The following is a 26,424-nucleotide window of genomic DNA, read 5'->3' as shown; positions in this document are numbered from 1 at the left end:
GCGTGCGCTGAACTAGCCCAGCTTCTCCAACCAACTCAATCTCCTCCATAGCCTGTGCTGCTGTAGCCAGCCAGCACGCTGCTCCCTCCACCCGCAGTCACCATGACAGCACTGCAGCCAGCCTCCTCCTCGATTGCAGCCCTCTCCCTTGGAGTGTACCCAGCCCCCCCGCAGCCTACCCTGCGCTCATCCCCCCCCGCAGGCTACCCTGCTCTCAGCCCCCCACGCAGTCATAGTGAGTGTCCCCCCTCCCCCAGTGTGCATTGCAGCCTGAGCCAGCCTCCAATGCAGGATACTTCCACTCCCCCAACTGATTTCACCTACCTTCTGCCTATGAAGACATGACCCAGCACAGACAGAAAGAGGCTTTCTGGGTAAGTTTACTGTACCTGTGTAATACTTACTGTATGTGTGTATATGTACAGACTTATATATATGTGTGTGTATATATATATATATATGTGTGAGTGTATGTATATATATATATATATATATATATATATATACATATTTTTTTTATTACATTTTTTATTTGTTTTCGGTAGTCACTAGCTATTGTGTAGGTATTTTTCTTTTCCCCCACCTTCTCTTGTATCACTCTGTTCTTCCCTTTTTCTTTCTTCCCCTTTTCATCAAGTCTTCCTCTGTTTGATCCCCTTTCCGCCTCCGTTTCCCTCTGTACACCCCCCTTTCCTCCCATCTCACTCTGGCTCTGAATGTGGGCGGCCGCTTGTGGTTTGTAGTGCGGCTTCCTGGCCGCTAGCTAAGCTGTGGGTTAGCACCCGCAGCTTAGCGACCGACCAGGTTGATGGTCGCAATGGTCAAGACCATCGGGACCATCGGGGCTTGCGACGAGACCCTAAGGTTGGGTCTTGGCAACCGCAAGCCCCAGGGAGCTTCCTGCTCTGATCGAGCAGGAAGCTCCCCACTGACATCACCGGTGATGGTTGTGAAACCACCCCCCCGCCACACCTCCAAAACGGGGCAAACTGTCGATCACCATCGACAGCCGCCCCTTTTGTAGTGAGCTCTGGAGCAAGAGAATTTCTCTCTCGCTCCGGGGCTTGCGCACGCAAAGTGCGACCGCTGCGCGTGCGCAGGGCCTAAACATAGACCCGCTTGCAAGCAAAATGAATGAGGTCCTCTGTCCTTCCCCTTTCCTCTGATCTCCTTCTGTCCGTCCCACTTTCCTCTCATCTCGCCCTATTTTTTCCCCTTTCCTCCTGTCTACCTGTTTGTTCCTGTCCCATGTATATATAAATATATACATTACATAATGTGGTCTAGTAACACCTTCTGTAATAATTGTGCATATATTACAGTAGGTGTCACTGGAGCAATATACACACATCATAGTACTGTTTATATATATATATATATATATATAATGCGTGTGTATATGCCATGTGTATCTTGCTAAAGCAAAGTCTACTATAATATATGCACAGGAGTGTTTGAGGGAAGGGGGGCCCCAAACAGGTATCTTGCCTAGGGCCCCATGAGGTCTAAATCCGGCTCTGGGTGCAGGGTTAGGAGTAGTACCTGTCCTGTGCATGGCCAGTCCATGGAAGCTGTCTGTAACAGTGAAGAAGAGATGAAGGAGGAGGACAGCACTGCAGAATGTGATTAATTAAGGACTAACTAAGCTAATTGGATACTTCTAATTGCTTAATTAGTCATTAGGGTTGTGTCCAAAGGGTTTCAAAGCAAGTGCTGACAATTTTTCTTAAATAAAAAAAAATCTTGCCCCCTATTGAATACCAAAAATCTTGTGTCTGCAGGAAAAACCCAGTAGGTGTGAAATTGTTGGTAAACTGTCACCTAATTGGATATGCCCTATAGGGGGACATGTATCAAATCTTTGAAATTGATAGCGTGAAGAAGTTGACCATAGCAAGTTATAAAAGAAAACAATAATGAATATAATGCATGTAAACACATCAAATTCTAAATTATTAAGAAATATATTCAACACAGTTATACCCTCAGAAGGTTAGATCAATTAAAAACAATATAATGATTGCAGATCCACCACTTCAACATGTCCCAAAGATATAAAACAGAAAAACTTTTGCTGTTGGCACTAACAATAATATACTGCAAATCAATGTGTGTGCAGCAAATAAAACAAAGGGGATTTTGTCATGATTTGATCAAAGCATACAAGCCTGCAGCCCAGCATCAAGGGACCCCATTTTTCTGCAGGTTCCTAATACTAGCATATATGCCCAGTACATCATTACATTGCAGCTAAATGTACAAAATCCTCTTTGTTTTATTTGCTGCACACACATAAATTTGCAGTATATTATTGTTAGCGCCGATAGCAAAAGTTTTTCTGTTTTGTATACATTTATGGCATTAATATTGCCATGCTGCTGGTACCATGTATGATATGGGTAAAAACCGAGCGTGGGCATATTCCTTTTCTGTTATGGCCCAAAGATATGTAAATGAAGCAGCTGGAATTAGACTGACCAGAGATCACCAAATGACCAGTCTTGATTGTAATGTACAGACCAATGTGGGCCAGTCTCTGGTTGAATCAATATGACAATAACAGTCTTTACAAATCCCAAAATAATATATAGTGAAGTCAACTTTCAACATGTATCCAAGGAGTCCCTTTAGCATGAGTTCCTGGTCACCAATTCACTTATCCTTATTAGGAAGTTGGTCCTAGATGTTAATTATTGATCCCACCCAGGGATGCTGCTTATTTGTCTGTCTTCCCCCTTAGTTCTGCCCAATGGAAACATTTTTACTACGCTTGATAATTTTAAATTAAGAATTTTTACATCTTGAAAACAACACAATACAAATAATCACCACATGTACTGTATGTACTAAAACACTTTCTGCTTGTCTAGTATATAAATGGCGGTTGTGATAGTCTAGTGTATGCACAGTGCAGGATACAGAACACGCAGACCCCCTGCTGACATATTCCTTTAAGTGCCAGTCCCATGAGAGAATGGAAGTCAGATCTGGCCAAGAGTGGGGTAGACAGACAGATGTGGGAGAGGGACAAAGAAAGGGAGAATTAATATATAAGGGAAGAATACTGTGATACAGAAGGAATAGATAGAGAGGGAGAAATATAGGAATGTGCAGGAAAAGATAAGGAAATAAAACACGACACAATAGCTGTCAACCACACAAATGATGACCCATAGTATTAATATATAATGTACCAGTGGAATCTTGTTCACCGCTCCATTTGTTTTCAAGTATTATAGGTTCACTGAACTCAGTAGTATAATAAATTTTATATAACCTTTGTTGATGGTTAAGAGAGTAATAGACGCAAACAGGAAAACCCAAATCAGACATCTTCATAAGCAATACTGTGATCTTGATGCTAAGGTGAAGCCCAAAGCAATGTCAATAGCAAGCGTGTTTTATATCACTATATGCTAAGCCTTAGCAAAAACAGACACGCATACAATCTGACATCATTGTTATTGCCAGAAGACTATTCAATTTAGATTACAGTGTGTATGTTTGCCAATCTGATAAGCGATGTTTATGATGAGCATTATGTATGAATAATCTGTCTTTAACAATTTTGGTTAGCCATTTACTGGAATAGCTGTACACCTAGCTTATTTACTCTCTTGAAAGTAGCTACACCCTCTATCTAGGTGAATAGTCATGTTTTACAATTTAAACAGAATGTAATACTGAATAAATGAGAGCACACTCACTGGTCAGGACCTGTCTGTTACTGTGTAAAGCGGAGGGGAGGGTGGGAGAGCATACTCTCTGGAGTCTCTTCCTCTCTCTGCTGTGAGGCATCTGATTGATTGGCAGTAGAGGAAGTGCTGCTGATTTGCCATTGTAAAAGATTAATTATAGCTGGGTACAGAGGATGTGGGCCTCTTAAGCATGTAGGCCCATAGCAGCTGCACCCTCTGAATCCACTATAGTCAATGTCCCTGTTTATAATAATGCCCAGCAGTGTCCAATAAGCAGTCATTGTCCTGCATGCATACATTAGAGAGGTACACATATTTATGATCCATGTCACTCGCAATGGGAAATGAAAACACTTTAAAGCTTATTTAATTACATAATTCTAGGTATGAAAATGTGTTGTTATCCTTAGCAACCAATCAAAATCTAGCTGTTATTTTACTAGTACTGGATAGAAAATAAAATATAACATATGACATATCGTCTAATATATCGCTAATGGGCACCCATCCTTTTTCCTCTAGCTGTGTCTAATGTGTGATGGAACAAGAGTATAACTAATGGGAGATTTTAGTATATAGTGGAGCAGGTTATTAGCAATTTCCTCCAAAAAGTTAACTCAGGGATGTAGTCACCATAATCATATTTGACTTAATGAATGCTATGCTAATTATTATAGCATGTAAATATGCAATCAACATCTTAGGTCACTTATACGGTAGATGTATTTTATATGACAATTGATGTCAAATATCAGGGTCAATAGTACCCCTTTCACACAGAAAAGCAAATTCCAAGGTCAAGCATTGGACCTGGTAATTTGCAGAGCAACACAGGTCCTTTTTCTGTGTGAAAGGGTAAACCCAGGTCGAAATTCCTGGGACTTTGACGCTTGTTTTTTAATTTACCAGGGTTGAAGTCCCGGGAATTGTCCTGTCACACAAAATAAATAGCCGGGTTGATCTGCAAATTACCGGGGCTAAATGCTTGACGCGGGAATTTGCTTTTCTGTGTGAAGGGGGTACAAACTGGGACCGGCAAAAAAACCCTGCGCATCTAATGATGGCTTTTTTCTGTGTGAGAGTGCTATAAGAGTAACCTTCTATAGTATATAGTATCTCACAGTAATTGTGAACTTTCTGTTTTTCTATGGCTTGTTGGCAATAATCACTGGTTACTCTTCTTGTATGACATTTCAAAATGGTCAGTAATCCCTAAAAAGTACTGTAGTTGCAAAGTGATTTTACAGGTAAAGTTAATATATGCGCATTTAAAGGTCTCAGTGATCTGAGAGGGAACATGGAGCAGCATGACCTCTGATTTTGAGTAATTAAGCTTGTAGTTTGAGATGGCATATATGACTGCAGAACCGCAAAGAGGTTAGGAAAGGAAGTTAATGACTGAGTTAAGGAAAGCAGAATATCATCTGCGAAAAGAGAGATCTTTGAGCGAGTGTCCTCACACCCTCACTCCCCATATGTAAGAGTGAGATCTGATCTGGGAGGCAAGCGATTCTATCACAATGGTGAAGATCTGGGGGGATAGGGTGCAGTTCTGCCAGGTGCCATTGCTAATAAGGAATGGGTCGAAGGGGGTACCACTGATACGATTTTTTGCAAATGGAGCATAATATAATGCTAGGACCCTGTGAGGAAATCACCAGGGAAGCCAAACTCTGCAAAGGTGGCTCTCATGAAACTCCAGGAGAGCCCATTGAATGCTCTTTCAGCATCAAAGGAGAACATAATAGTATGAGTTCATGAGAGGGATGAGGTCAATCATATGTCTGGTGTTATCCTTAGCCTGGCGACTTGGAATAAAGCCAACCTAGTCATAGTGGACTGCGGAAGGGAGATGGGGATTTAGGCAGTTTGCCAGGATTTTAGCATATATATTAGGTTTAGGTTAAGGAGGCAGATTGTTATATAACTGGCACAATTAGGTGGGTGTTTGACCTCCTTAGGGATCACAACAATCCTGACCTCTAGCATTTCAGGAGGGAAACAGGCACGTTGGAAAATATTAAAGTGTGCAAGGCGGGAACAAGCAGGTCCAAGAACTTCTTATAGTATGCAGCCGTGAACCCATCAGGGCCAGGGGACTTACCAGATTTTTTATGGCCTGCTTATTTTCGTTACAAAAAATCTCCGCATTAAGGTGTGTGAGAGTGCTACTGGATAACTGAAGAAGTTGGGATCTAGTAAGAAAATAAGAAATTAGCTGGGAAGTGGGCATGGATGGTGGAGTAGCGTAGGAACCTATGGGAAAGATTTCTGGACTGCACACCTTATAATATATATATAATGGGAGGTGCTACCTGATGAGACTAATTGCAGGCACAAAAACAGACAAATCTCAGGTGCACAACTCCAAATTATTAATAATATATAAATGCAATAGAATTTAGCAATCAATAGAGGTTTTTAGCATAATCTTAGCCAAGCTTATGGGCCTACCCACCATATCCAGGTAACCTCTTTAGGGTAGGTCCCTAACATACTAGGATTCAAATACAGAGTGCAGGACACCCCCAAACTGGCCCAGCTAAGCTGCCCCAGGGCACCACCATAGTAAGAAAAGTGCAGCCACAGCTGCATATAAAGAATGAAAATAAAAAAGTGAGGTACATGTATAATAAACAAACAGTGAAGGGTTAAAATGTGTTATCAAAGAAAAATGTGTTATAATGCGGTGCCCTAAAACAGATCAACCAAGGCAATCCAGGGGGACCCATGCCCCAAAAATGAACCAAAGTTGCACTACAGGATATAAAACTTGTAGGACTTACCTAGAATTGTGCCTAATACTAGTGTGCATATCTATTACCAGACTCCATGCTTTTAAACCAATAAGGTAGGGGTGCTAATCCAGACTGAGGGCGTCTCCTTTCCTTCAGAAGTGCAATAAAGCACATTAAATGGAGTGGAAAGATTTCTGCACTGCACACCCTATAATATATATATAATGGGAGGTGCTACCTGATGAGACTAATTGCAGGCACAAAAACAGACAAATCTCTGGTGCACAACTCCAAATTATTAATAATATATAAATGCAATAGAATTTTGCAATCAATAGAGGTTTTTAGCATAATCTTGGCCAAGGTTATGGGTCTACCCACCATATCCAGGTAAATTAGCTGGGAAGTGGGCATGGATGGTGGAGTAGCGTAGGAACCTGCAAGGTTAGAGAGATTGGAGTAGTAAGTTTGGAATGCCGTTTGGTCATTGATTAGTTGGCCATGGGAGTTACGCATGGAAATAATGTTCTAAAGAGAATGTCAAACTTGGATTTGGTCTCCCGGAGAGCAGCCAGAGTGGCAGGGTCAGGAGTAATTTTATGTTTGGATTCCAAGATATGGGGCCAAATGTAATAGGGTGAGAGTTAAAAAATTTGAGAGTTTTCTCTCACATTTTCTAAACTCAGCCAATGTAATAAAGTCACAACCTTGCATGTTTTTTAGACTCAAAAACTCTCAAGATTTAAACTCTCATCCATATGTTTCCTGTATTGAAAATAAAATGATAAATGTATTAGTGTGAGAGTTTTACTGCTAAACTCTCACATGTTCTAATCTCCCACCCTATTACATTTGGCCCATGGAGTTTGATGGAAAGTTTGCTGATCTGAGTAAGAGATTATTTTTTTTCTTAGAAGCCATTCTGATCATGCACCCCTACATGACTGCTTTGTGCACCATTCAAAGAGTAATTCTGGAAATGTCTGAGCGATTGTTCAAGTCGTAGTAGTCTTTAATTTGAGACCTAAGGCAGGACAGTATGTCTGGGTTACAGAGTAGAGAGTCATTAAGACGCCAAGTCATGGAGCAAAGGCAGGGTACTAGGCCAGAAACGTCAATAGAGGTGGGCGCCTGATCAGACCAAATGAGAGGGTAAACCTAGGCCAAATAAAATTAGGGAGCGAGATCATGGCTAAGCCGGATCATATCAATGCTGGAATAGGAATTGTGTGGGGAGAATAAAACGTGTACTCACGAGCAGATGATTCTCTAATGCTCCAAGATTCATAGAAAATCTGGGATTTCACAAGGTTAAGGTGAGATAGGGAATGATGTGACCAAAGGAGTAGAACACAACAGCAGTGTCCCTGTAAAGCTTCCTGTAAATAGCATTTACTGCACTGATAGGAGTATACTGAATTTTGCATAAGATGAAACCAGGAGAAAAGAGAAAGAGAAAAGATGTGTAAATGGAGGGCCCAGTTATTATGCCAAGGTGACAAGGCAGTGCTGTACATGACTGTATCATGCGAAAGGCGTAAGATTTCATATTATTCAGTTGCTTTCTATGCTTATACTTTTATTGTATATGTAATTAAGATGTTTATAGCTCCAAAGAAATTCATCATGGTATCAGTTAATATAGATAATTTTTTTTGTTTTGCTTTTGCACAGTCATCGAAAGAAATGAAGACAACGGTCTTTCCCTTGTTGAACTAAATCCCCCCAATCCCTGGGATACTGATCCCCGAATTCCTATGCATTTGGAAGCAGGAGAGCTACAGGTATGTAAGCTTTAAATAGATAGTCAAATGGTAAGCATTGGACCCCATGCTGAGTATAATACCTGATACGGCAATGATCAGAAAAACGATGAAGATTTATTGTGCAGCATACACAGAGCTGGCAAAATTGTATTTATTGCCAACTGCACATACATTCATTCTACAAGAATTATATACCAAATATGTTTTTACACATAAACCAATCAAATAATTAAACAATAGTTGTTATCATACTCCCCTAAGGCATAAGACCAATCAAATAATTATTTTACTCCCTTATTGGGAGAAATCCAATCTTATCATTATAGTCACATAGCAATAATCACATTACTATGAGATATACATTAAAAAGACCATTTAACCGTTGTACAGACTTCATTGTTCCTTATATTTCTGGTAAATGGCTCCCACATCTTGGTTTCTGAGTCAGACATAGCCAGATATAGCTTGCAGCGGGATATATTTCCTTTCATCTTGCAAAAGAATGGTTTCTAGCAAGATTCTAACACACACAAGTAAATTCATTTATTAAAGGCATAGTTATATAAAAACACTTAGCAATGGTTTCATTTAGCAACCATGTTGTTTTCAACCAGCCATATCATTCCCCTCTCTGAAACTTTTCAGTTTCACTGTAATACTACCTATACAAATCAGGAAGGTTCATCTCAAATAATCACTACGGAGTAGTAGGTAGATAATTCACCAAAGGAAAAGGGTAAATTGGAAAAGGACAAGATCGTATGCTAATACTCACCGTACCAGACAGGGGAGTCCCTATGTTTTATATGAACCTTCTGGTGTGGCTAAGAAAGGAATAATTCAACTAGTTGAAGCTAGCAATTAATTCATGTGTAACACTCGTCATTGCTTTCTTCACCTCCCTCATCACTTAGTTCATAGCATCTCATGTATGACAACTTCATTTTCACTCAGAATATGATATGTATCAGCATGCAGTAGTGCATGAAGACTTTCATTGGATTGTTCCATTTCACTATACAGAATCTAAGATCCCTCCTCTGCCAATGGATCCTGGCCTAACTGAGTCTCCTCATCTATGACCACAATGGTCATCTCATACTGTGCTTCTATCTTTTTGATCCTTATACAACACCGTACACATATAATAGGCCCACGTTCGATACTCAGGTATGCTATACTTATCACCAATATCTCGCACACAATATACTGTATAATTCAAGAAAGGAGTTTGGTAATACCTATACCCAACCATCCCCAAGGGTTTCAACCTTCTCCTACTCCTCACTCATCCTACCTTCCATAATTCCTTCTGCATTTCTCCAACCTTCTCCAAACTTCCAACAATTTCTGCCCTATTATCATCAATATACAGTAGGAGCAACATTCTTGTCCTACCACTGCACAGGTTCCACCTTCTGCTGCCAACAACTGATCTAGTACCATTCTATTCTGCAAAGTCACTTTCCTTATCTGAGCAACTTCCTCCACTGCCTGATTAATGGAAACAATCAATTCATCCACCATTTGGTCCATTACAGTTACATTGTCAAAAGTACACATTTCTTTTTAATTGAACTAAAGTCTGATTCTTCATTAAAAACATTTGTCATTACAGTAATACCAACTAGAGCTAGTCTCACTAGACTGAGTATCAGGCATCATAGTCACAAAGGTTGCTCCTCTACAGTCAGTGTAACCCAAATCCTGCCCTTTAATCTTAACCCTTACAGTTGCACTGGAACCAACAATAATGAACATATCCTGTCCACTACGTTTCACATCATCTATGTTCATGCAAAATTCAGGTTTTCCCGTAGTAACAGTTACTCGTAAAGCAGGAGCATGGATTGAACTAGTCACTGACACATTCTGGAAAGAGAAGTCAACTATAGCCTGCACCTTCGGATTCTGATAAGCACAAGTATATTGTCTACTGGGGTGCTTATGACAATACCATTCTCTATTTAACATATCAGCCATGCTAATGAAGTGAGCTAGCATCAGTGTGCCTGACTCTACATTCATAGGAAAGTGTGTGCAAACCTAACAGTTACTCTCATTGTGTGTGTTAGCAATTCTCCCATGCATGTCTATCATTGAATTCCCAGAAAAATCATTTCTGTGATCTCCCTGTTGCAAGGCTTCGCAGATATGCTTCGTACTTGACATACTACTAGTGTATGAATGGAAACTATCAGTTGTATTTCTCTTTGATATGTTATGTGGAATATCTGTGTCATTCTTCACATTATTAGTAGATATTGAAAGGCATATGGTAAATTCAATTAAAGCAAAAGTCATAACAATCAGAGTTCCCCAGGAGAGAATGCATCCCCAGAGTCCCATATCTAGCTTTGGGCCCATCAGCATTGCTCTGTTCAGTATGGTCCTGATCTTCACAGTACTCTTTAGAGTTGCGTATCTCTTCAGAGTTACTGCGTTGGCAAGTGGCCTGGGGTTTATTGTACATGCAAAAACCACTCACTTGTTGCTTTTACTGGTGAAGTGTTGAGGCTGTGTCTTGGAGGGTCTCCTCTAAGTGGGCTGTCTCAGGAGGCATGTCTCTTTTACAATGTGTGGCGTGGATCCACAAAGTCTTCTCCTTTATCTTAATAGCCGTTGGAGTTGTCAGCAAGACTTGATCAAGTCCTTCCCACCGGTCTGTCAGTGAGCCTGATCTCCGGAAATTCCGGACCATTACCTCATCACCAGGTTGCAGTTCATTACAAGCACCTTCCACAGGAACTGGTTGTTTGCCTATGACAGGAGTCTGTATCTTCTTCAGCTGATTGCTTAATGAGATAAGATAATTCACAGTTAAATCATTTTTCTTACTGAGTTCATATGCGGGTGCAAAAATAATATTGGGTTGTTTCCAAATAGTATCTCATAAGGGAAAATGTTCAGTTCTTCTCTAGGGGTGACTCTGATTGAATGTAGTAATACCAAAGCTTCCGGCCACTGCAAACCAGTCTCTTTGCATATCTTAGAAAGTTGTTTTTTATTAGTCTCATTAAAACCTCAGATTTCTTCTTTTTAATTGAGGTATATAACTGTTGTTCTATTCCGAGAATGTGACAGAAAAAATAGTCTAGTATAAAGTGTGTCTTGGTCAGACAATATTGCATAAAGTGTACTATACCGATAGAAAAATGTTAGCAATTTCTTTTGGCAGTAATTTATGCTATCAAAACACGTCAAAACATGACTACATATAACAAAACATTCTGAAACATAATACCCTTTTGGAAGCTGAATGAAACATGAAATCAATCTATATAATTTTGAAAAGACCTGAATTTTTTGGAAGATGTGAAGGTATTGTCTTAACTGATTACCCTGCATTTTTCTGTAAACAGATAATACAAGAGTTGCAATATCTGGCTGCTTCTGGTGCAGAACCTGGAGCATACCAGTAAGTCTGAATCAGACTTATCATGGCCATTATACCTGCATGGGTCAGTCCAAGGGACATCTGTGCCAATGCCTGCTAGAGTGATTTTGAGGCGACAGGCTTACCTTCAGAGATGCACTACAGGCCTTCATTCTGTGAATACTTTACATCTTCCCACTTGGTCCCTTTCCATAAATCACAATGTTTAAATTTGATTAATTATTGTTCACGTGGTATACATATACTGTATCAATATAGATGAGCAAACATGTTCTATTATTATTATTTTTATACTGCTGCAATGCTACCATTAACATATTAAAATATTATACTTTTCTTGTCCCCACTCCTCTCTCTGAAACTTCATCATTTTCATCAACCTGTAACGAGATAAAAATTTTACATTTGACCAGAGTAATATCTACATTGCAATCCATAAAATAGAAATATAAAATAAGATATGGCAAATTTCTTAGACCTTTTAAACAACACCTGCAACACCTCCCCTACAGCTGGTACGCATCAACTTCACTGCCTACTTTCAGCAAGACAGGAATTTCTCGATCATGCCAAGACATCCGTCATTCAACAGTGAAATTTTCCTTCCCCAGAAAGGTTGTAAATAAAATTATTTCTTTGCTGTAACATTTGTCTAACAGAATATTCTTCTACAAATGAGGTATATGGTCATTTGCTTTAGTGTTAAAAAACTGAAAGCGAAAGGGTTTTCTATGTAAGGCCCTCCAATTCAACAATTGCAGAATCACAGGAATCAATCTGAAAATGATAACAGGTTAGGCATATTAACATATTAAAACCTTGATCATGATCATTTAAGTAACAACTTGTAAATATAAAATTGCATAAGGTTGTTAAATGCATTAATACGAGAGGTACCTCTTATGGTGCAAACACATGGTCAGTCTTGCTAGATCAACGATGAACAATTTCTGACAGTATTTAAATTAATGATATCATCCAAATCTGACTGCAAACAGTCAATTTCAGATATCGTTATCTGACATGCGGGCACGCGCATTGTTCGTCGATGCATGCCAAACATGTCAATCGTTATCATTCGTATTTTCCAGAAAATCTGACCGTGTGTACCCTCCATTACTTAATGAATTAATCATATTATTATAGTCCGGAGTTGTACTGTTATACTAAATATACCAAAAACAACAAACCTCATTAGTAAATATATACGTACAGTAGCATATAGAAAAAACAAAAACCTTAAGTTTTTGAAAATAAAAAAAAAATCAAAACATTTTACACAAATTTAAATAATTGCATCTTGCACCAAAAATTAAAAAAACAACCTATTAATCATAGGTTGCACAATGCTATGGAATGCTTTGACAAAGGTTAACATCAAGAATTGGACTAAATTCAAAATGAACCCGTATGTCCTTAATGTGTTCCATCGAACCTCCATTACCCACTGATTTAAAGTGTAACGTTTAGTTGGATACTGTGAATTGTGGCTGCTGTCCATAGTCGATGCAGACCTTTTGAAATAATTTCTTGCCAAATTTCAATTTGTTTGTCTAGCCCTAAACCGTTTTTGGGAATCACTTTTCTGTGTAAATAGAATAATTAGTTGAGAAACAATGTTATTGATATTCATGATGTTACATACTATAGTAGCAGAGTGATCTGTGTTAATGCCCATTGCTGCCCAGGTGGCAGCTCGATTAATGTCACCTGGCGGTACAGCTCCTAGAAAAGATCTCCACTCATGGTTAGTTGATTCATAAATGTTTCCTATTGTCTGAATGTATTTACAGCAAGCTACCACATTCACTCTAGGATTCCACTCTAGGATTCCAACATTTGAAGGAGTTTTGTGTCTTCAAATATATTTTCAACCCCTCCATGATTCTGTACTTCAGTTTCAAATGTCACCCAGTATTCTCCTACACATTCTGTGGGTTCTTGATTGATCATTATCTTTCCCCAATGAGGGTGGCATGGGAATTGAACCGTAAGGCTCTCATGAATTCCTTCCATTCCTGATCTAAGCCATCTCTATCTATGTCTAATGCTGGCTTAAACGTATCTTCACCCTACCCTGCTTCCTGAGTGAGTTTCTTATATTCCTCAGTAGTAAGCAAACCAGCAAATAATTGTATCATGTCACTATGTGTTGGTAAGTGTGTTTTATATAGCCGTTGAAGTTTACTTCTGCTGGCTTTTTCCTGTAGTCTGTACATTCAGTACATATCTGATTTAACTCAGTCTTGATCCAAGGAACATGAATGGACCATTGTGCACCCTTACTAGTAGTTACCATTCTTAGATGCAGTGGTGTAACTAGGGTATTTGGAGCCCAGGGCAAATTTGAAAAGGGAGCCCCCCCGATACGTGCAAAAAAATTGGGCGTGGTCACTTAAAAATGGGGCGTGTCAACATGACACACCCCTTTATTTTCACGCTGAACATTCATATCCATATGCACCTTAACCCCAGTAGTACCCCCAGTATGCAGTTGTGGTCCCTCTTATGCAGGCCCATAGTAGTGCCCCTTATACAGTATCCCCAGTAGTGTTCCCCCTTATATAGCCCCCAATTAGTTCCCCTTATTCGGTGCCCCCAGTAGTGGTCCCCCCAACTGCAGTGCCCCATGTAGTGTTCCCCCTTATGCAGTGCCCCCAGTAGCAGTCCCCACAATGCAGTGCGCCCAGTAGTGGTATCCCCTTATGCAGTGCCCTTTATATAGTGCCCCCAGTAGTAGTCCCCCCCATGCAGTGCCCTTTTTATAGTGCCCCCAGCAGTAGTCCCCCCCATGCAGTTTTCCCAGTAGTGATCCCCCTTATGCACGCACCCAGTAGTGATCCCCCCTATCCAGTGCCCCCTGTAGTGGTTTTTCCTATTATTGACCCCAGTAGTGGTCCCCCAGTGCAGTGACCATAGTAGTAGGCCCCTTTTATAATGCCCCCAGTAGTAGTCCCCCCCCCCAAGTAGTAGTCCCCAGTAGAGGTTCCCCCTCCCGATTAAGTGCCCCCAGTAGTAGACCCCTCCCCAGTAGAGGTCCTCCCAGTAATGGTGCCCCCAGAAGTGGCCACACCCCCTTCCCCCATTGTGCCCCCACCCCTAGTAGAGGTCCCCCCAGTAGTAGCCACCCCCCTCCCCCGTTGTGCCCCCAGTAGTGCAGACAGGTTTAAAAATATATATATATACAAATATATTTACCTGAATCCACGCTGCTGCTCCGGACCATGACACCACTCCCGCCGCCGCCCGCCAGTCCTCCCGGGCTGGCGCACTCAGCATTATGGGAGAGTCGTCATGATGTCATGACGTCTGTCCCATTACCCACTGCAGGAGCCAGACAGAACCCCGGCTCTTGCAGTGGGTGCTGCAGCAGTCATTGAGAGTCTATCTGACTCTCATTGGCTGCTGTTTAACACACGCATCGCTGGCAGCGATGCGTGTGTTATGCACAGCCTGAGCCCGCCTCCTGGCGCTATTGGGCAAGCGCTCAGGGGGAGGGAACGGGCTCAGCTGTGCAGCACAGGACCGGCGCTGGAAGCCTAGTGCCGGTCCTGTATAAATGTGTAGAGCTGACCGCACTCACTGCGGTCGGCGCTACACTGGCTAACTAGGGCGGGCCGGACCGTGGCCAGTGGCACATCGCCTGTCCCATGGCGCCCAGGGCACACGCCCTGCTCGACCCCCCTCTAGTTACGCCACTGCTTAGATGGGCTTGTACAATGGGGCTTTTGTGTGTTTTTACATTATGTGTCTCAAAAGTAGTAATTTTGTCTGGATGCAAGTTAGTATAATGTGGTCCTATCTTTGCATCAGATCTCTCTTTACAAAGGCAAGTTCACCCATTTTATCTTTGCATAGACTGTGTTTAAGTATCTTCCCCTCCTCAGTATATGTGGTGTCGTATGTGTTGGTATCTGGGTTATAGATGTATACACCTTCCCCGTCTGTCTCCTCTCTTGATCTGTAATACAACCTCCAGATGCCATCATCCCCTTTAAATTAGTAATTACACACGTGTTTTACGGTTTAATAGACCCCTGGAAAATGCTCTATCATATTCCAGAGCAGGTGCACCTGGGGAACGTTGTTTAGCTAGTGCCATTACTGCAGGGAGTACTTGTTCTAATGGTTCTGAACATTCTGACACTAACGTTTTTAAGGGCAATGTCTGTGTTATCTGTAAAGGAATATGCTCGGGCTTTATTTGCATAGTTCCCGTTGTCTACTTAATATAACATTTGTTTTACATAGGCTTGTGAAGGGGTATAACTAGATGCTTTCAGCCATAATGTATAGGATTTCCACTAATCTCTACTTTTTAACTCAAAAGTTCCTATCAATGGTATGTCAGAGTATTCTGAATGCCATCTCCCGAGACATTTCACAGTCACACTTCCATATCTTTTATAACTGGAAAAATAACCGTATATTTCAATTTCAGTCAAAGTAGGGGAGAGTGAGGTAAGCGGGTACGAGATGGACAACAGAATGTCGTCCGCATATAAGGCCAGTTAGTGCTCCGTGGATCCAACTAACACTCCAGATATACCTGAATTAGCATGGATTCTGGCAGCTAGGGGTTCTATTATAAGGGCGAAAATAAGTGGTGAGAGGGGGCAGCCCTGGCGGGTGCTATTGGATATATTGAATGGGGTAGATGTGGAGCCATTTGCGGAAACGGTAGCTGAGGGAGAGTGGTATAGAGCTGAGAGACCCTGCAAAAATTTGCCAGAGAAGCCCATCAACCCAAGGACACCAGACATGAAAAGCCATGAGATTCGGTCAAAGGCCTTCTCGGCATCAAATGACATCAGTAATGAAGGAGTTTTACCTTCATGGATGGTGTATATTAAGTCGATGGTTCTCCTAATATTGTCAGGGGCCTGACGAAGCCTACCTCATTAAAAGTGCACTGGCAGTTATTTTAAGAACATAAAGGAGAAAGTGGTTAAATAAAAGTATTGGATGTTTTAAAGTATGTAAAACTGCCAAAAAGATAGGACATAATTCTCTGACTCTGGTTGTAAAAAAAAAAAAAAGTCTTATAAAGTGCCAAATCACATTAGTTTCATGGTGTGGTTGCCCCCCAAGGCCATATATCTGTGAACAACGCGGTTCACAGACATATGGCCTGTACACACTGACCGATGGCCAGCAGATATATTGGCTGATCAATTGATCAGCCAATATATCGGCCAGTGTGTTCCCAGCATTATGCTATATCTCCACTTTGGTGAGTATTATGTCCTGAGGAAGGACACTAATTGTGACTCTTCACTAATGTTTTGTCTTGATCAACAATAAGTCCCTGGTGAGTGCTCTCTATCTTCTGTTCTTGGAATATACAAATGTTGCCCTTGATAGAGCCCACTGAGTGTGTACCCCAGGTATTTGATTATTACTATATAAATAATGTGACAATTATAAAGGTATGATCTAATAATGAATTGCTCAAAAAGTGTACATTTGTAAATACAAACAGCATCATGTTCCAATCTGGAATCAGTGCAAAAATTCCAAAGGAATAGAACAAAAAATAAAATAAATGTAGACAAAAGAATAATATAAACCAAAAAAGTGAAGTTACATTTAAATTATTCTATCATATTTTATCATGTGATAATTAATTATTGAAAATAAATTTAAAACAGAAAGTTTTTCATCAATTATTGTCTGCACTAGAGAAAAATGTCATGTAACTACTAGTTTATCTAGGACAGTAGTTGCATGTTTTTGATGCCATTAATGAATAAAAATACAATTTAATTACCATTAAGGCAGTGGGACCCCATGCTGTGTAACTCCCTGCTACAGCCGCCTCCAGTTCCAGATGCGTCAGAATAAAAGAGAACGTCTATAAAATTCTTTACAGATGGTATTTGGTCCCCTCCCGACTAAAAAAGGTGTTCCCTGACGCATCCGATAGATGTTGGCGTGGGTGCTTGTCAGAAGGCACGTACTTCCACATTTGGTGGAGCTGTCCAAAACTCACTTATTTTTGGCTATTCATCTCCCGATCCCTCTAGACCCCAAATTCTTTCTTCTACCCCTACCTTTTCCGGCTGACACTTATCATCAAAACAAATTAATCGGCTGCTACCTGTCAGCTTGCAGCAGATTGGAAACAGTTAATGCCTCCCTCACTACAATCAGTCATTAACAGGGTCTGGTCGGTTCAGCATTTGGAATACATGACCAGTATCCTTAACCACTCTTGCAAAACATTTGATAAGATATGGGCCCCTTGGTTGTCTTCATTCAATGCTAGTTCCCCATTCACTTAATCTTTCTCCTCCTTTTACTCTTCTCCTTTGACAGTACTAGCCATGCTGTCTCCTTTTTTCTTCTATATCTTCTGCTCTTTTTGCTGATCTCTATATTTTTATCATTATTTTTCTTTTAAAATTGTATCCCACAGTTTTGTTCTTAACACTGAATTATGTTCTTGTGTATTTATATTGCTATGCTCAGTGAAACTTGTCTGTCTTTTTGTAGACATATTTCGATGCTTTTTGTGTGGATCTTAATAAATATATCTTTAAAAAAAAAAAATGGGGTAGGCTTCTCTAAAGTAGATTTGCTGTCACTCAGGAAGTATATCTTTAAGAACTTGATTTAATTTCAAAATATCTCCTTGTTTATTATAACTAGGGATGAGCGGGTTCGGATTTCTGAAATCCGAACCCCCCCCGATCCGAGCCGGGAACAGAGTCAGGCTCGGGATTTCCCGTCTGGCTCGGAACATAAATCAAGGCAAAACGTCATCATCCCGCTGTCGGATTCTTGCGGGTTTCAGATTCTATAAAAGGTCCCGCGATCACCGCCATTTTTCATTCCTGCTGTGGAGCGTGCGTGTGTGCGTGCAGAGGGAGGGAGCTGGGAGCTGTTGGCTAGTGTTGTGATACATTACATACTGGGCTGGCTGGCTACTGTGAAGAGGCTGGCTGACTACTGTTGTCCATACATAGGGGCTGGCTGGCTACTGTTGTCCATATAGGGGCTGGCTGTTGTCCTGTCCATAGGGGCTGGCAGAGGGAGGGAGCTGGGAGCTGTTGGCTAGTGTTGTGTGATACATTACATACTGGGCTGGCTGGCTACAGTGAAGAGGCTGGCTGGCTACTGCTGTCCATACATAGGGGCTGGCAGGCTACTGTTGTCCTGTCCATAGGGACTGGCAGAGGGATGGAGCTGGGAGCTGTTGGCTACTGTACTGTTGCTATGATAATAAATAAATAAAAATAATAAACTTAGTAGTACACTAACACTACTTATATACATTACAATACTGGGCTGGCTGGCTACTGTGAACAGGGGTGCCGAGAGGGGGGGAGCGGGTACAATTTACCCAGGCCCGGGCTTCCAGAGGGGCCTGGCAGGGGCCCGGATCCGGCGCCGCCGCCCCCTCCCTCCTCTTTCCCTCACAGCAGCCCAGCACACAGCATGTGCTGGGATGCAGTGGGAGATTGCTCGCGGCTGCTAAGCAGCAGCCACAGCAATCTCCTATGCCTGAGGGGGGGAGCGATCACACTGATCGCGCCCCCCCTGGCTTTGCGCTGGGCTGAAGGGCTCACAGCGCCCCCTCCCTAGCACTGCAAAAGTGTTTTTTTTCTCAAGGGGGTGTGGCCATGCCTCCTGCGATTAGGCCATGCCCCCTCTTTACCTGGACCCAGCAGCACTTTCTACGGCCCTGACTGTGAAGAGGGAGGGAGCTGTTGCTGATGCTGGCTGGCTACTGTTGTCCATATATGGGCTGGCTGTTGTCCTGTCCATAGGGGCTGGCCGTAGTGCTGTGTTCAGTGGGTGCTCGTCTTTCAGGGGTGCTCTCTTCACCTACCACCACCAGTGTGAAAAATTATATTTTTTTTATTTTCTGTGTGCGTGCCGTGTTAGCCAGCCACACGTGTCATCGGCATAGGTAGGTGCACAGGTGTGCTGTGCTCCTATCAAGGGGCTGTAGCCCAAAAATACAAATAATTTTTACAGGTGCTGTAGTGTGTTGTGGTGTAGGCCCCTGCCCTTCTTAAATGTTTACAGGTGCTGTCCTGTGTGGTGCAGGGCTATGCTGCCCTTCAAAAAAGAAAAAAAAACTTTTACAGGGGTTATTCACTCCATAAAAATAATGCAGTCCATAAAATAATGCACTCCATAAAAATAATGGTGGATAAAATAGGGGAAGATCAAGAACCACTTCCTCCTAGTGCTGAAGCTGCTGCCACTAGTCATGATATAGATGATGATGTGCCATCAACGTCGTCTGCCGAGGCTGATGCCCAATGTCATAGTAGAGGGCATGTAAAATCCAAAAAGCCAAAGTTCAGTAAAATGACCTTAAAAAATAAATTTAAATCGTCTGAGTTGAAATGTAATCTTGCCAATATGCCATTTACAACACGGAGTGGCAAGGAACAGCTAAGGTCCTTCCCTATGTTCATGACTAGTGGTTCAGCTTCACATGACGATGGAAGCCCTCCTCCTCCCGCTAGAAAAGTGAAACGAGTTAAGCTGGCAAAAGCACAGCAAAGAACTGTGCTTTCTAAGAAGATATCACGAATTCCCAAGGAGAGTCCAAGTGTGGTGGTGGTTGCGGTGCCTGACCTTCCCAACACTGGACGGGAAGAGGTGGCTCCTTCCACCATTTGCACGCCCTCTGCAAGTGCTGGAAGGAGCACCCCAGTCCAGTTGCTGATATTCAAATTGAAGATGTCACTGTTGAAGTACAACAGGATGAGGATATTGGTGTAGCTGGCGCTGAGGAGGAAGTTGACGAGGAGGATTCTGATGGTGATGTGGTTTGTTTAAATCAGGCACTGGGGGAGACAGTTGTTGTCCATGGGATGAAAAAGCCCATCATGGTCATGCCTGGGCAGAAGACTAAACAATCCACCTCTTTGGTCTGGAAATATTTCTATCCAAATCCGGACAACAACTGTCTTGCCATATGTACCATATGTAAAGGCGGAATAAGTAGGGGTAGGGACTTTAACCACCTAGGAACATCCTCCCTTATATGTCACCTGCAGCGCATTCGTAAGTTACTGTCAAGTTCAGAAACTTTGGCTAAGACCGTAATCAGTCCAGGGACACCTAAATCCCTTTGTCCTGTTGTATCCAAGCACCTACAAACCACACCGTCAACTCCATCCTCGTCAATTTCCTCCTAAGTCAGGATCGGAAGTAGTCCTGCAGGCCATGTCACTGACATGACTGACTCCTCTTCTATCTGGGATTCCTCCGGAGGATCCTGCATTGCTATTGCTGCTGGGAGTCGTTCATCATCCCAGAGAGGAAGTAGGAACACCACTACTTCTTTTACTAAGCAAATGACACTCCAACAGTCCTTAGTGAGGAGGATGGAGTATGACAGCAGTCATCCTGAAGCAAAGCGGATAACTGAGGCCTTGACTGCTATGTTGGTGTTAGACATGCGTCCAGTATCCACCATTAGTGCAGTGGGATTTAGACAATTGATGGAGGTAGTGTGTCCCCGGTTCCAAATCCCATCTAGATTCCACTTCACTAGGCAGTTGATACCGAGAATGTACAGAAATGTCAGAAAACGTGTCCTCAGTGTCCTAAAAAATGCGGTTGTACCCAATGTCCACTTAACCACGGACATGTGGACAAGTGGAACAGGGCAGACTAAGGACTATATGACTGTGACAGCCCACTGGGTAGATGTATTGCCTTATGCAGCACAACAGCAGTGTCACCAGTAGCAGCATCTCAGAAACGCCAGCTCGTTCCAAGGCAGGCTACGCTGTGTATCACCGGTTTCAGTAAGAGGCACACCGCCAACAACCTCTTAGAGAAACTGAGGGAAATCATTGCCCAATGGCTTACCCCACTTACACTCTCCTGGGGATTTGTGATATCTGACAACGCCACCAATAGTTTGCGGACATTAAATTTGGGCAAATTCCAGCACGTCCCATGTTTTGCTCACACAATAAATTGGGTGGTGCATCATTTTCTGAAAAATGACAAGGGCATCAGGAGATGCTTTTCGTGGCCCGAAAAATTTCTGGCCACCTTCGCCATTCAGCGACTGCGTGCCGAAGACTGGAGCACCAGCAAACACTCTTGAACCTGCCCTGCCATCACCTAAAGCAAGAGGTTGTGACGCAGTGGAACTCAACCCTCTATATGCTTCAGAGGATAGAGGAGCAGCAAAAGGTCATTCAAGCCTATACATCCTCCTATGAGATAGGCAAAGGAGGGGGTATGCACCTGACTCAAGCGCAGTGAAGAATGATTTCCATCTTGTGCGTTCAAACTTGCCACACGTGAAGTAATTTCAGACACTGCCAGCTTGAGCCAGGTCATTCTCCCGATCAGGATTTCGCAGAAGCAGCTGGAGAAAGTGAAGGAGGAGCTAAGACAGAGCGATTCCGCTCAGTATGTGGGACTTGAGGATGAAGCCCTTCATTCGCTTTGACATGATTCGAGGGTGATCAATCAGTTTTGGCCACCATGCTCGATCCTAGGTTTAAAGCCTATGTGGTGTCTCTCTTTCCAGCGGACACAAGCCTGCAGATCCACAAAGACTCACTTAAGCGCCTGCCATTTTGTGGGCGGCCACACTGACATCAGCAGTGATGTCAGTGGGGAGCTTCCTGCTCGATCAGAGCAGGAAGCTCCCTGGGGCTTGCAGTTGCCGAGACCCAACCTTAGGGTCTTGTCGCAAGCCCCAATGGTTGCGATGGTCTTGACCATCGCGACCATCAACCTGGTCGGTCGCTAAAGCTGTGGGTGGCAACCCACAGCTTAGCTAGCGACCAGGAGGCCGCACTTGAAAAGTCAAGCGGGCGCCCTCATTCAGAGCGAGTGCTCGCTTCTTGCAACCGCCTCTGAATGAGGGCCATTGTCCCCAACGGAAAATAAAACACACACACACATTGTCCCCAACAGGAAAAAAAACATACACATTGTCCTCGACAGGAAAAAAAACACACATTGTCCCTGACAGGGAAAAAAACATTGGTCCCGACAGGGGAAAGAAAACACACACATTGTCCCCCACAGGGAAAAAACACACAAACACATTGTGCCCCATGGAGAAAAAAAATACACATTGGCTCCTATGGGGGAAAAAACGTACACATTGGCCTACACAAATAAATTAAATACATAGATTCAAACCGATAAAACAAACATTGATTCCCGCCAGCCCCCTACTGAAGATTGAGATCATTGAATGCCTCCCTCCAAAGAGACCAGGCCAGGCCAGGGGGTTGTAACTTCGTCCCACTCACTCCCTCACCCAGGCCCTCAGCACCTCATCTCCGTCCTCTGTCCTTATCACCTTCATTAGGACCTCATCACTATCCCCAACCCTTATCACCATACTCGTCCCTCATCACTGTCTTCAGCCCTACATCACCATCCTCAGACCCTTATCACCATCCTCAGCCCTCAACACCTTTCTCAGCCCCCCATCATCATCCTGGATGACAGCCCTATCACTTTCCTCAGCCCTCATCACCTTCCTAAGCCTCCAAACCCCATCACCTTTCTCAGCCCCCACTGCACCCTGCCTGAGCATGGGCAGGACAATGTGCTGCGACGTGACCTATGATGTCACGCCGCTGCGTCGCCGACTGCAAGATTGCGCCCGGCGTGGGTCGCGTCTGAGCCACCTGGGAGAGCCCAGCGCTACCCAGGCCAGGCTACAAGGGAACTGCACAGCCGGTATGGGCCCTGGCGGCAGCCGCACTGCTCGCACTATGGGGTGGAGCACTTGTGCAGCCGCTCAGCTGGAATGGTCCTTGAACCGGTCCTGCTAATATGTGGTTGGTCCTCGAGCCGGTCCTGCTAATATGTGGTTCATATTATTTTAGTTCCATTGTAGAATGCAGGGAGGCAGGAAGCTGGTTAGCTGGTCAGCAGGTGTTTGACTGACTGATTGGTTTACCTATATAAAGCACAGACCGGACACAGGTAAGTTATACTCTCCTTCTCAAGCACAATTTTTTTTTGTAAACATTTTATTTTGAAATGAAAAGTACAAACAGAAAATAAATGTCCATCAGAATAACCTTAACACAATAAGATATAAAGAACACAAAGAAGAATAGCATGTCATTTAAAATTTTCTGTTTTGAAAGGTAAAATGTAGGAATAGGGAGGGAGGGAAAGGGAAGGGGGTCAAAAAGAGAACAGGATTCCAGTCAGGGAGATATTTTAATAGGTAAATTGATAGATGGTATTTTTACATCAACTGCAGCATAATAGAAGTCAGGCTAGGGAATGACAAAAGGTTGTTACATTATAGGACAGAGGTTCCCAAAGTCCGCCATTACAGTCCACGTTTTAGGGATATCCAAGCTTGAGTCCAGATGGTTAAATCAAATGGATTGAGGTACTAATTAAGTCACCTGTGCTCAAGCATGGATATCCCTAAAACGTGGACTGTAATGGTGGACTTTGGGAACCTCTGTTGTAGGAGAAGAGGTAGAGTTAAACTCAAACCGGGGTTCTCATATGGGGTTATATTTATTTACCTTACCCAGGAGAAGATAAGTAATTTGCTCTAGGGAGGCAATAAACCAAATTTCGTTCTTCACAAGCTGTAGTGGAGGCCATGAAGGGCTCTTCCAGTATTTTGATACAGAGGATTTTGCAGCATTCAGAATATGTGAAATAAGCTTAGTAGTCCCCAGACCAGGAATACAATACGGCACTCCAAGGGGAGAGGGGAAAATTAACATTTAAGATCTGTTACTGTGCACACAAATTGGATCTGTCCTGCAGCTCTGTGAGTATGACAGACATGCAAGAGATTCAAAAAGGATAGACACTGACCAGATGGGTCAGCACCAGACAATGAGAACGACAGTATCTGGTCCAGAGGCTGGATTGTAATTTACCCTGGATGGAAAGTCCACACAAGTGGGCCAGTGTGCCCTACCATACTACCATAAGGGGCATGACCAAGTCATGAATGAGGCATACCTAACACTAGAATACACACAACCCCTTTCCTCTTCATTGTCCTTGCAAATTCAGTGCAATTACACTCACCACAACTAGCACTAATCAACCCATTAATACACAGATATAGAATGATATAATGTCATACTGTATAATGGCTTTACTTGCTGCTTAAGATCACAAATCTGTTTTGAAGTGCTAAATAACTGAGACTAAAACTGGTGGCTATGTTTTTGCAGATTACCTATCTAACTCATGCCTGCATGGAAGTGAAGCTTGGAGAGAAGTATATGGTCTTTGATCCTTGGCTGATCGGCCCAGCTTTTGCTCGTGGATGGTGGTTAGTGCATAAGCCTCCATCAGATTGGCTGGAAAGATTGTGCCATGCTGACTTAATTTATATCAGCCACATGCACTCTGATCATCTCAGGTATTTTCCAACACCAGTAAATGTATATACGTATATGGGATCTATAATACAGAAAGCTTGGGACTTGGTTTTAAAGACAAGGATTTGTTTCTGTAATTTGGAGCTCCATGTATCCTAAAGTACATTTAAAAGTTTATTCTGTTTTTCCACACTGCCTATGGCAATCCACACCCGATGATTATGTATGTGTTAAGGCATAATCACAGTGCAGGTAAAATGGTTTCTCTTTCTTTTCTTTGAGCTTTTTGGGACTTTGTGGATAACAGATCTCATAGCTATATCAGTTGTTGAATAGTAACAAAAAATGTGCTACAATGAAAGTAATTCAACAGGGAATGTGAGCAGTTGTGAAGTGGTTAACATTTTAAGTTTATCTTATTTTGTTTAGCTTTTAAAATGCTGAAAAAATCCTTTTATTTATATTAAAATGTAATTTATGTTGTCTGGTTAGTGCATGAGCCTCCATCAGATTGGCTGGAAAGATTGTGCCATGCTGACTTAATTTATATCAGCCACATGCACTCTGATCATCTCAGGTATCTTCCATCACCAGTGGAACCACTGTTGACCACATTTAGCTGACTAAGGGGAATAAACATAAATGGTCTATGCCAGTGGTTCCCAAATGTGGTCCTCAAGGCACTCTAACAGTCCAGGTTTTAAGGAGTACTTAAGTCAGTTGGATTATATCATCTATGCACAAGCATGAATATCCTTAAAACCTGGACTGTTAGGGTGTTTGAGAACCCCTGGTCTACACATAAATGGTTCAGTTCAGTTAGTACTTACATATAATGTCTCTTCATAATTTACAGTACAGGCTTTGCTTTACGTGTTGGCTCTGTAAAAATACTAATGGACATTACTACATTGGATGACATAATATTTCAGGAACTGGTGGATTTAATATTTCAGAACATATTTCAGAAAATGTGACATAACACGTCAGAACATGCTTCAACTTTCCCTTGCTCAGTAATGGTTTACCATTGTTGGGCAGCTGAGACTCAGAGTGGGTCCCGGGTACTGAGGGTGAGCATGGCCACAGTAGGGGCGTGGCTATGCCCCCTCATCTTTTAGTTGTCTTATTTATATATATTTTGCACAGAGCCGCCCTGCAATCCTGGGCCTCTACAGAGACTCTGGTTTGGGTAATCACTTCTCCACGCCTTGGCTCCCCTGCAACTCACAGTGGAGCTGATGCAAAGTTGAACGCAAGTAGGCTGTAATTGTTCCTGCATTGCATGCACAGAATAAAATCACTATAATTGCCCATACATGGCTGGACAGCCTCTATCTATACCCTTAGTTAGATATAACCTTAGTTAGATATATCCGTCGTCATCATCGCTGCGCACTTACCCCATATCCTAACAAAGGCATATTTACACTCCCACACAACTCTGTAAAGCCTGTGATGCCTTTGACACCCTCAGTAAACATTGCTTACATGAGAACATTCGGT

General features: G+C 42.5%; 1 protein-coding gene across 1 annotated transcript in view; it reads left to right on the top strand.

Moving 5' to 3' along the window:
* LOC148519915 (cytidine monophosphate-N-acetylneuraminic acid hydroxylase-like) overlaps positions 1 to 26,424 on the top strand; it is a 220,226-nt gene that overhangs the window by 130,569 nt on the left and 63,233 nt on the right. Inside the window, exons 4-5 of the mRNA XM_088475875.1 lie at positions 8,111 to 8,220; positions 24,769 to 24,959. Of these exons, the coding sequence (XP_088332001.1) occupies positions 8,111 to 8,220; positions 24,769 to 24,959 (301 nt within the window). The remainder of the gene's footprint in view (positions 1 to 8,110; positions 8,221 to 24,768; positions 24,960 to 26,424) is intronic.

The sequence above is a fragment of the Taudactylus pleione genome, unplaced genomic scaffold (genome assembly GCF_031769625.1).
Source record: "Taudactylus pleione unplaced genomic scaffold, aTauple2 ptg000179l, whole genome shotgun sequence".
Classification (NCBI taxonomy): Eukaryota; Metazoa; Chordata; class Amphibia; order Anura; family Myobatrachidae; genus Taudactylus; species Taudactylus pleione.
This window is presented reverse-complemented; position numbering and strand designations above follow the sequence as displayed.